The following is an 11,342-nucleotide window of genomic DNA, read 5'->3' as shown; positions in this document are numbered from 1 at the left end:
GCTGCCCTGGAACTCACTCTGTAGACCAGGCTGGCCTCGAACTCAGAAATCTGCCTGCTTCTGCTTCCCAAGTGCTGGGATTAAAGGTGTGCGAACTGCTGCCCGGGGGGTACACACTTTTAAGCCCAGCACTTGGAAGGCTGAGTCAGGCAGACCTCTGTGAGTTCAAATCCAACCTGGTCTACATGGTGAATTCCAAACCACCCATGGCTACAGGGAGATTCTGAATCAAAGAATGACCAAAACCCAGACAAACCAACCCAACATAAGTTCTTCTTTCTAACACTGGTTTTGTATCTATAAATTAGTGGGGTGGGCAGCAAAGTCTATTTTATCCCAGACTTTCAAGTCTTCAACAAAGTCAAAGCGTGGAGAACCTTTGCTGTTTTCTGAATTCAGAATGATCCTGCTTCTGGACACAGCCCAGTTCAGAATGTCCCTCACTGCCAGGTATACTAAATTCTGTCAGAGGGCTCTTTAAGGCAGTGGTTCTCAACTTTTCTAATGCTGAGACCCTTTAATACAACCCCTCATGTTCTTTTTTCTGGTGACCTCCCAACTGTTGAGGTTTGGTCTGTTGCTATGTATTGTGATACTAAATTCTGTACCTGAAGGTCTGGTTGCTTATGAGTGAGTCCTCACGTTTACCAGCTTTTGTTGTGCAAGCCTTGTTCCCTAATTTAAAACTATTGGCTAAATAGAAATGGCACAGCCAATTACTGGAGAGATTAGAGGTAGGTGGCTTCTCAGTTACCTGGCTGGAGGTTGCAAAGGAGAGATAAAGAGAGGACATGGGTGGGAGATGGGGAGTAGGGGTGAGAAGGAAAGGAGATGGACCATGAGCAAGTATTTGTGGCATACCACTGGGGACATAGCCAGGCCAGCAGTTAGAAAAGTAGATTGGGGTAAACCATTTCCATTGCTATTTTATAACTTTACTATTATGAGTCATAAATGTGTTTTCCAATAGTCAGAGGTAACTCCCCTCCCCTGATGGGAGTCACGACTCACAGGTTGAGAACCACTTCTCTAGAGTCATCTCGTACCTTTAGCAGGTAGTACTCTCAGCTTCTTTCCCCTACTTCGGGGAATTCACGTCTAAGTTACAGTGCATGGTTTTCACCAGGTAGACTATGTCTTGCAGAAACCATGGTCATACAAATGAATGTAAAGCCAGACAAATTACAGATCAGAACTCTGATTACAAGGTTTTGAAATTGTTTCAAAGGAACTCTTCCCTGGCCCTTCATCTCAATTTTCAGTCTCCTTTAAAGAATGATCGTTCTAGCAGGGTGGTAGTTTTACATGCCTTTAATCCCAGCACTCAGAAGGCAGATCTTGCAGCCTGGTCTACTTAGGCACACTTGCTTTTGCAGAGGACCTGGACTCAATTCCTAGCCCTCACAAGGGAAGGATCACAATGATCTGTGATTGTCTGAGGGTATATGATACTCTCTTCTCACTTACATGGGTACCAGGCATATACATGATGCAAACATACCTGTGAGCAAAACACTTATACATGTAGGATAAGTACAGCTTTAAAAAAATTAGGCCATGTGTGGTAGCTCTGGCCATTAATTCTAGCAATTGGAAGGCAGAGATAGAGGCAGGTGGATCTTCAAGGCTATCGAGGCAGTCTGATCAACAGAGCGAGTTATAGGATAGTCAGGGCTATAAAATACTGCAGTGAGCATTATGGCTTCTTTGAACACAGAAATATGGGAATATGTTTTCATTTTAATCCAGGTGTGGGATATGGCGCTACTTCATATTGTCCATAGCAGCTGACTATGATTTGCCTCATGCTCTAGCAGGGGTGTGATTTTGCCAGCTGCAGATAGTTTTTGCAGTTGCATGAAATTTGGAATCTGGGAACTTCTCAGAGTGTATCCAAATGAATCAATCAGAGAACCAATTCCCATTAAGTTGCCCTATTAACTCCATAGATGTCCAACAGCATGTGTACTCCTCCACAATAAATAAAAAGGGAATGGACCACCTCAAAAGATAGCTGCAAAGCTTGCCTGAAGAATTTATTCCTGGATTTTAAATTTTTGTGTGTATGTAAGAGAGCTTTGCTTGCATGTAAGTCTGTGTACATGTGTACTTGATGCCCAAGGTCATCAGAAGAGTGCTGTATCCCCTAGAACTGCAGTTATGGTTGTGAGCCACCACGTGGGTGCTGGGTACTGAATCCAGCAAGAACAGCAAGTGCTCTTACCCACTGGGCCACCTTCCTAGCCCTCATTCTTACACTTAGGACAGCACCTCGCCAAAACATCAAGCTCACTCTGAAAACTCTACTTGAGGACACCAGAGGGGGCCATGGGAGGGGAGCAGGAAGCGGAACTGCACTGGGAGCACTCCTTCACACTGCTTTGGGAGTGAAGGAGCCACTTCCTCTCTCGTCCACAGAACCTCAGGCCTCAGATGTTTTCTGCTGTTAGTTCTCCTTGCTAATGAAACACTTTCACTTTCGGGATCCTCTACACTCTATTCTCAGGGGAGCGACTAGCCCAGGCTCAGCTTAGTGGAAATCACCGAGCCCCACAGGGCATCTAGTGGGCCATTCTTTAAAAGATCAAACAAGTGGGACATGTGTTTCTTTTTTTGCTTCTGATAAACTTTTATTCCTTGTACCATGTTATAGCACAACATGCATCTCTGAGAGATAACAACATAAACAACAGTATCAATAAATAGATTATTATCCCTTTTCAACTTCAGGCTATACATAAACATTTTCTCAGGTTCCAGAGAGTCTCTACACTCTTGGCATGTGTTTCATTTCAACTGGTCGTTAGCCTTAGTTGTAGAAAATCTTCACTTGTAACAGAAGTGTACAAAACAGATAACAAACTACCAATCAGGGCAACTGTGCATACTGACACGGTCAAATACCGTGATCCAGTGGAAGGTCTAAGATGAGTCAGCACAACACGTCCACCAGTCAACTGTTCACTTATGTCTTTTTTAGGAAAGGCCATTGGTTTTAGATTTAGGTTCTCTGAGATTCTGAAATCAGTGCTTTCTTTATACAGGGAAAAGAACCAGCATTTAATATGTGTGTGGGAGTACACATAGGACAAGCTTGTTTCCTTTCTTTTCTTTCTCTTTCTTTCAAGACAGTCTTGCTATGTAGCACAGGCTGGTCTTGAATAGTCCTTTAGCTTCACTCACTAGTGATGGGTTTTTAGCATGGGCTTACCTCCATGCTAGTCCAAGCTTGACTTTGCTTGTGGATTTCCTGAAACAGGCAGCTCATGGCCAGCATCTACAGGAACACTGTAGGGATCTTTGAGGGTTAAATAGGGAGTCCATTCCTTGGCTCAGAATGAGCTTAGTTTAGAGACTAGGGCCCTGACAACTCAATGGCGACCCGTCACTCTGCGGCAGTGGCTCCTATGTTGTCTCCTGATGGCACGGAATGACTAGTGAGGACAGCAGAAGAGCAAGCAAAGCTTTGAGATAGAAAAGCAGCTCTTTCAAGAGCAGTAAGATACTCCCAGGGGAGCTTACGTTTGGCTATGACTGGAACCTGATTGGTTAAGCCTGCATAAATGAGGGATTAAGGGGCTCATCTGCCTGCAGTGAGTAAGTCTGAAGACTCTGAAGGGGAGATGAGGTGGGAGGCCGTGGCTCAGCCACCTAGTAGCAGGAAGGAGAAGAGCCAAAGGCAGGAGAGCAAAGCTGATGGCCAGCAGTTACTTTCCTAAGTAAGAGCATTTTAGAACACATACCTCCTGAACTAAATTTACAGAGTGTCAGCTTTGCAACAGAGAAGCTGTGCTCTCAAAGACCAGGCCAGAACTCAAACTAGAGGGCTTCTGCACTAAACTTGCAGGATTTGATCTAACATTCAGTTTTTCTAAGTCTAGCTTCTGCCTTCTCTGTACGAAGTGCTTTGGGAAACAACTTCTGCCAGTCATTCAAGAACACACCCCTGCCCGTGTGTAACAGTTTTTCTTCTCCGGAGACCTCTTATCCACATCTGCCAAACTGAAGGCTTTACTCCTATCATCGACACAGGGGTAAGGAAAGGGTCTATGTGCATTCTTCTCACACTGCCACTTCCTGCCAAATGCATTCCTTCCCACATAACTTGAGAGGACTGGATCAGTCCAGGAGTCAGCATCAGCTCTGACTCTCAACTGGTCAGGACTTACAGGTCTCCTCACTGTGAGTAGCCTGGTGCCTACTGCGCTTAGAACTGCTAATAAAGGCTTTCCCACACTGGCTGCACTTGTAGGGCTTTTCCCCAGTGTGAGTTCGCTGGTGGACGATAAGCCGGGCACTTAGGCTGAATGTCTTCCCACACTGATTACACTCGTAGGGCTTCTCTCCAGTGTGAGTCCTCTGATGCTGAGTAAAGCAGGAGCTCTGCCTGAACGTCTTCCCGCACTGGCCGCACTCGTAGGGCTTTTCCCCAGTGTGTGTCCTCTGATGAACGACGAGAACGTAGCTCTGACTGAAGGATTTCCCGCACTGCTTGCACTGATACGGCTTCTCTCCAGTGTGAGTTCTCTGATGCATGACAAGGTGTGAGCTCCGGTTGAATGACTTCCCACACTCGTTACACTCGTACGGTTTCTCTCCTGTGTGGGTTCTCTGATGCGACACAAGCTGCGAGCTCCAGCTGAACGACTTCCCACAGTAATTACACTCGAAGGGCTTCTCGCCGGTGTGAGTCCTCTGATGTGCAACGAGTTTATAGCTTTGGCTGAAGGACTTGCCACAGTGACTGCACTCATAAGGTTTTTCTCCAGAATGAATTTTCTGGTGCGCGATGAGCTTGTAACTCTGGATGAACGACTTCCCACACTGGGTGCATTCGTATGGCTTTTCTCCTGTGTGGGTTCTTTGATGTGCGATGAGTTTGTAGCTCTGGCGGAACGACTTCCCACACTGGGTGCATTCGTATGGCTTTTCTCCTGTGTGGGTTCTTTGATGTGCGATGAGTTTGTAGCTCTGGCGGAACGACTTCCCACACTGGGTGCACTCATAAGGCCTCTCGCCAGTGTGAGTTCTTTGATGTACCACAAGAACATATCTCTGGGTAAAGGACTTCCCACACAGATTGCACCTGTACGGTTTCTCTCCGGTGTGAATCCTCTGATGAGAAACAACATGCGAGCTCCGGGTGAAGAACTTCCCACACAGGTTGCATTTGTAGGGCTTTTCCCCCGTGTGGGTTCTTTGGTGTGCAATGAGATGTGAGCTCCAGCTGAAGGACTTGCCGCAGTACTTACACTCAAAGCGCTTCTCCTCACAGTAGTTTCTCAGGCTTTGAGGGAGAGACGGACTTGGGGCAGTTTTACGTGTATCCTGACCCTCTTGAACAAGAAGCTTCTGAGGCCCACTGAGGACCACGTTATGGTTTAAAACTTGCCCGCGCCCTTTAAAGCCAAAGGTTTTACCTTCCAAACGAACTTTTTCATTTAGATTTAGGGGCGCACCTCGGCCAAAAGGTTGAACATGACCATTACGTTCATAGGCTTTCTCTCCTTGTGGGCTGCTTATGAACTGAGAGGGACGAATGTTCCGAGGAGCTTCCCCAGCTGTGTCATCTTCAAGGAGATCTGAGTTCTCGCTGACCTTTTGGTGACTGTTTGCAACGCCATCACCATGTAACTTTTTAACATGTGACGCCTGTTTATGGCAATGGTTTCTGAGGGGTATCATGGGGAATGAAGGCCGGCTGGTACTCGGGCAACTCCTGTCAAGGTCATGACCCCTGTAGACAGTATCAGGAGAACCAGCGCTACCCTGGGTAAAGGCCACCTCCTCTTGCTTGTTCGGTTGTTTCTCCAACTGCTCCTTACAGTCTCGGGCTTCTTCACATGATGACAGCCAAGGATCATCTCTTGCCAACCCCTCTAGCTTCAATCCATGGGATGGTTCTTCATCGAAGACTGTCTGCTTTGAGGTTGCTCCTTCTGTTCCATGTACAGCTGGCAAGTCTGGAAAACAGTACAGCAAGGCACCCACCCACATTAGTCACTTATCATACCATGACCAAATGCCCAACAGTAACAAGTCTACAGAAGGAAGCCTGCCTTTGGCATATGGCTTAGAAGGCTCAGACTAGAATTCCTTAGCCCCAGGGGCTTGTGCAGATCAGCTTGTCAAGCGGAGTGAGTGGAAAGTTCAATCTGTGATAGCGAGCAATCGGAGAAAGATCAGAGCACAGATATACCTAACCTGAGGGACACCGATGAAATGACCCCTTTCTTCAAACCAAACTCTACAGTCTTGTTTCTAGAACCTTTCAAAATAGTGCCATCTGCTAGAGAACATGCATTTAACACACGAGCCTGTGGAATATACTCCATATCCAAACCACAACGTCCTGAACATTCCAGCCCCCTGCCCCTGCCCCCAATTAGAGCTAGATAGTGGGATAAAGCTTACAAGAAACTAGAGAAAATGTTTTGACTTATGTACCTCTAATCTGGGTTGAGAAATGAAAGGAGAGAGGGCAGAGTTCAGAAGTGCCACATCCCTGGCCAGGTGGTGGAGGCAGAGGCAGAGGCAGAGGCAGAGGCAGAGGCAGAGGCAGAGGCAGAGGCAGAGGCAGAGGCAGAGGCAGAGGCAGAGGCAGAGGCAGAGGCAGAGNGGCAGAGGCAGAGGCAGAGGCAGAGGCAGAGGCAGAGGCAGAGGCAGAGGCAGAGGCAGAGGCAGAGGCAGAGGCAGAGGCAGAGACAGAGGCAGAGGATCATTGAGTTTGAGGCCAGCCTGGTCTACAGAGTGAGTTCTAGGACAGCCAGGGCTACACAGAGAAACCCTGTCTCAAGAAAAAGAAAACAAAGAAACAAAGTGCTACAGCCCAAAGGTACAACAGAATCTTCCACTCAAACTATCTGCACCTTAATTTTATCTAAATAAACAAGACTTTAAATGTCATGGACTTCCATGTCTCAAGATAAAAATCACCTATGCAGGGCCGGGAGAGATGACTCAGTGGTTAATAGCACTGGTTGCTCTTTCAGAGGACACACACTAGGGAGCTCATACCTGTCTGTATTCTCATTTCAAGTGACATGACATCCTCTTTTGCCTGGTAGCATCTGCTTGTTCATAGTGCACATACTCAGACCCACACATATATCCACATAGGAAAAATAACCTTTATGCAGAACATATAGAACCTCAAGCAAATTTAAAAATGTAAAATCAATAGGAATAAAACACAAAGTGCTAAAAACGGAAAGAGCCCCAAGAGAGGATATAAAGAGCCTTTTAGTCTGTGTCTGTGCTAGACACGTGACACTGAAATGCTGGTAGCTACATTTCTTAGAAAGTTCCAGAGGCATGAAACTGACTCGCACAGTGTGCATCAACAAGTCGTCAACACAGTAATATTTGTGAACACAGAAACTCAATGTTGTCCCAGTTCTCCAAACAAATGATGTGCCATGGACTCAGGATTCCTCTACAGAGATTAGAAGTACGTACACAACCTGCTCCTAAGTAACTGTTAGGTAATGCTTAAAGAGCCCATGTAGAAAAAGTGATTACCCACATAGTCTGTAAGACAGGGGAAACAGCAACTGGAAACCCCAGTGGGGTTTACAACCAGATCTTATGCCCAGGTAACGACCCCACGTATGTGGTTCTCGACTGGTGGAACTGGGCGGCTCACTCTGGGTACAGTGCAACACTGACCCATGATGCATGAGAGTTCTCATGGCTTCCAAAACACCTACATCTTAATGAGGGGTAACGAAACAGTGAATACAGCTACAGTGGGGTTGGTGGGCTCTGGTGTGAGTTAATGAAGATAAAGCCACAGTGGGCTCAATGTTACATTCTGGCAAAACAGAGAGGTGGGGAGAGTACCAGACTCTCAGAGTTCTGTCACTGCCCCAGCTATACGTGTCTTGAAGAGGTGCTAAATTAAAGTGAGAGGGCTTAGTGGGGCCTGGGCTTCTGTAAGTTTTCTCCATGCTGGGTGTGGTGAAGATATAGTTGCGTTCAGGTCACCTCTGTTCCTACAGTAATCTAGTAAACTTACTCGTTTACCAAGCTGGACTTGGATGTAAGTGTCTGTGGGCGTACTGTTGAGGGGACTAGACTTTTCTGTACACCTCCCTGGGAAAAGTCACACGAAAACTGGACAGATGCACTGATAAAGTGTTTATAACCTTTGCCTTGCCTCAGTGAGGGAACTGTGTGGTTTGGAAAGCTGTTGGAAGGAGAGACTGGACTTTGGATATTTATGCTGGAGACAGAAGAAAAACCCACTCAGTTTGATCTCAGGCTTTGGCTGTTAGGATCTGTGAAGACTGGACAACCTCAAACCCGATAAATTACATTTTATATAAATTTTCATTCCCAGGGTGGGGCAGAGTCACCTGTGTTAAAAATTCTGCAAGGCTGCAGAACAGACTGCAAGAGCATAGGAATGCCTGGTCTGTCAGTGCGCCGAGATCTCCAAGTACCACATTGTGCCTGCCTCCAACACCGCGTCCCCAGGCCTTCCAATGCAGCCAGGCTGCTAAGTTTCCCCATGTTCCTCACTCAGGTTCTGGGGGTCTCCCAGCCTTTCCAGTGTTGCTAGCAATCCCTCAACACTTCTAGGAGACACTTGCAGGAACGTGGTGAGGGTAGCTGGGTGGGCGCCGTGAGCTACAGAACACCCCCCAACATTTCTAAGAGCTACAGAAAGGACTGGCACGCAGCAGTGCCGGGTCCAGGTCTGTTCTGAGAATACCAGAATAGATCCTCTGGGCAGCATCTCCAAGAACGTGGAGAAAGACTCCAGGCGGGCATTGGCCAGGGAGCAGGTGCTGCAGGTAGACCTTTGACCTTCCTTCCCCTGCCCGCTATGGTGTGTTCCTGAGCACACAAAACAAAGGTTAAAAAAAGCAAACCTGGCTGCTGAGCCCCACAGCTTAACAGGAAAGAAGAGCATTGCTATGTAGTCCTCTGTTTAGAGCGGCTCAGTACTCACCCCACAGGTCCCTATGGCCTTCCAGGGTCACAGTTTTCTCTGGGGTTCTCTGGGCATTGTTCCACGTGCTCTGTGCCTCCTCTGTAAGGTCCACAGTCACAATCTTGAAGTCTGTGCTTTCCTAGAACAGCACACACATTCCTGCTTAGCTGGGCATGGGTAGTTTTTCCTCAGCGCCCCTGGACTCTAACCACCGGGCAGTTACATTAGAGGACCATCTGCATCCAAAGCATCCTAACCTGGGTCAAAAGCACTGCTGAGCTTCAGCTGCCAGGCCTGCTTTTAACCCTTAAAGAGGCACATCAAACAAGAGGTATATAGAGTCTCCTCTTCTTATTTACTTACTTATTACAGACTGAACCCAAACCCTCACACACATTAGGCAAGCGCTCTACCACTGAGCCATGTTACCAGCCTTTCAAAAGGTTGCTGAGGAGCTGCTGGAGAGATGGCTTAACTGTCACGATCACTTGTTGCTGCTGCAGAGGATCCAACATCCTCTTCTGACGTCTACAGGTAAGAGGCACACATGTGCTGTACACACATGAAGACAAAACACTCCTCTACATGAAATAATATAAATATTTTTAGTTATTATTTTATGTGAGTGGATGTTTTGCCTGCATTCATTTATCTGTACCATGTGTGTGCAGCAGAGGCTGGAAGAGGACATCAGATCCCCTGGGAATGGTGTTAAGGACTCTAGTGAGCTGCCATGTTAGGAGTTGAACCCAGGCTCTCCAGAAGAGCAGCTAGTGCTCTGAATCACTGGGCCATCTCTGCAGCTCCTAGATTTTTATCATTTGTTACCATCTGTGTCTGTGTGATAGAGGAGCAGGAGCCTGCATGTGCCACAGAGGTATGGTGAGGCCAGAGGAACAGGTCCAGGCGCTGACTCTTGCCTGCCCTCCTGTGGAGGCAGAGCTTGCTTGTTCCTGCCATGGTGCCTACTCCAGGCTACGGTAATTGGGCAGCTTCCTGGAACATCCCCTGGCCACTTGGTTACTGGGGCTTGTGAGATGGGTCAGAGGAGAAGGGCACTTGCCATTAAGTTTGACAACTTTGGGGCTCGCAGAGGAGGAGGAAAGAAATGACTCCAGGGAGTTTTCCTCTCCATCAAGGAGTCTAACCTCCACAAATATGCTGTGGCCAGAGTTTGTACACACACACACACACACACACACACAGACGAACTGACTCACATGCAGAAACAAAGTAATAACAGATTATCAACTGTATGTAACAAACAATTTCTCGTTCAGGAGTCAGCATGTGTGTAATGAGGCCTCTCAGGACTGTAGTTCTAACATACACCTGTTTTCCTTGGTAATTCGGCGCAGAGTTCATACAGGCCTCATGAGTTGTGAGGCAAGCTCTCCACGCAAACCACACCCAAGCCCCCAGCACATTCCCCTTTTTTGTTTGTTTGAGACGGGCTCTCACAAACCCCAGGTTGGCTTTAAACTCATGATGTAGCTGAGGCTGCCACATGCTCTCACACCTGGTTACATGCAGTGCTGGGGACTAGCCCGAGCTCTTCCACACATGCTAGGGAAGTGGTTTACTGACTGGCCAAACCCAGGCCCCATATATACTCCCTGTGGGTAAGAAAGCCCAATTCTCAGAGGCTGGGGAGACTGGTCAGTAAGTTAAGTAGTTGCCACACAAATGTGAGGACCAGAGTTCAAACCCCAGTAGCCGCATAAAAGCCAGATAGACATGATGGCTTATAATCTACCTCTTAGAGCATCTCCAGGGCAGGATGGCTACCTAAACTAGTTAAAATCAGCAAGATCCAGTTTAGCAAGCAACCTTTCCTCAATATATGAGGTGGAAATGGTGGTGAAAGGTACCTCATGTAAACCTCTGGTCCCCGAATGAATGTGCATGTGTATGTGCATGCATGCAGACACACACACAAGTCTCTTTGCCTTTGTAAACCTGAGCGCTCCACTAAGCTATATCTACTGCTGCCCACTGAGGTCTGCATTTCATCTTCTGCCTCAGACATTAGCAAAGTCTAGCTGTCAGGTGAATCTGACCCCATGCCTGGTTTTTTCTAGGTACGTGTTAAGTATAATTTAGCTCCCAGTGGCTACTGTATTTTAGGTGACTGGTCTATTTCTATAGAGCAGCAGCGTATAACTAGGAAGGAGACTGTAAAACCACAAACCCGAAATGCTTACTCTCTGACCATGGGCATAAAAACAAAAAATCCTATTATAGAAACATTATTGTTCTGTTTAGTTTTGGAGATTCTGCCTAGAATCCCTCAGTGAGGGTCTGGGGGCGTGGCTCAGTGGTAGAGCCCCTGCCTAGAATCCCCCAGTGAGGGTCTGGGGGCGTGGCTCAGGGGTAGAGCCCTTGCCTAGAATCCCCCAGTGAG

The 11,342-nt window shown here is 47.3% G+C and overlaps 1 protein-coding gene across 2 annotated transcripts in view; it reads right to left on the bottom strand.

Moving 5' to 3' along the window:
* Positions 1–2,443: 2,443 nt before the first annotated feature.
* Znf180 (zinc finger protein 180) overlaps positions 2,444–11,342 on the bottom strand; it is a 27,496-nt gene continuing 18,597 nt past the window's right edge. For both annotated transcript variants that reach the window (XM_029479438.1, XM_029479439.1), the window contains exons 4-5: positions 8,957–9,077; positions 2,444–5,963 (exon numbers count right to left, since the gene is read on the bottom strand). In XM_029479438.1, coding sequence (XP_029335298.1) covers positions 4,159–5,963; positions 8,957–9,077 — 1,926 coding nt within the window. In that variant the 3' untranslated portion in view covers positions 2,444–4,158. The remainder of the gene's footprint in view (positions 5,964–8,956; positions 9,078–11,342) is intronic.

The sequence above is a fragment of the Mus caroli genome, chromosome 7 (genome assembly GCF_900094665.2).
Source record: "Mus caroli chromosome 7, CAROLI_EIJ_v1.1, whole genome shotgun sequence".
Taxonomy (NCBI): Eukaryota; Metazoa; Chordata; class Mammalia; order Rodentia; family Muridae; genus Mus; species Mus caroli.
Note: the sequence above shows the minus strand (reverse complement) of the source record. Positions and strands in the feature narration are given on the sequence as shown.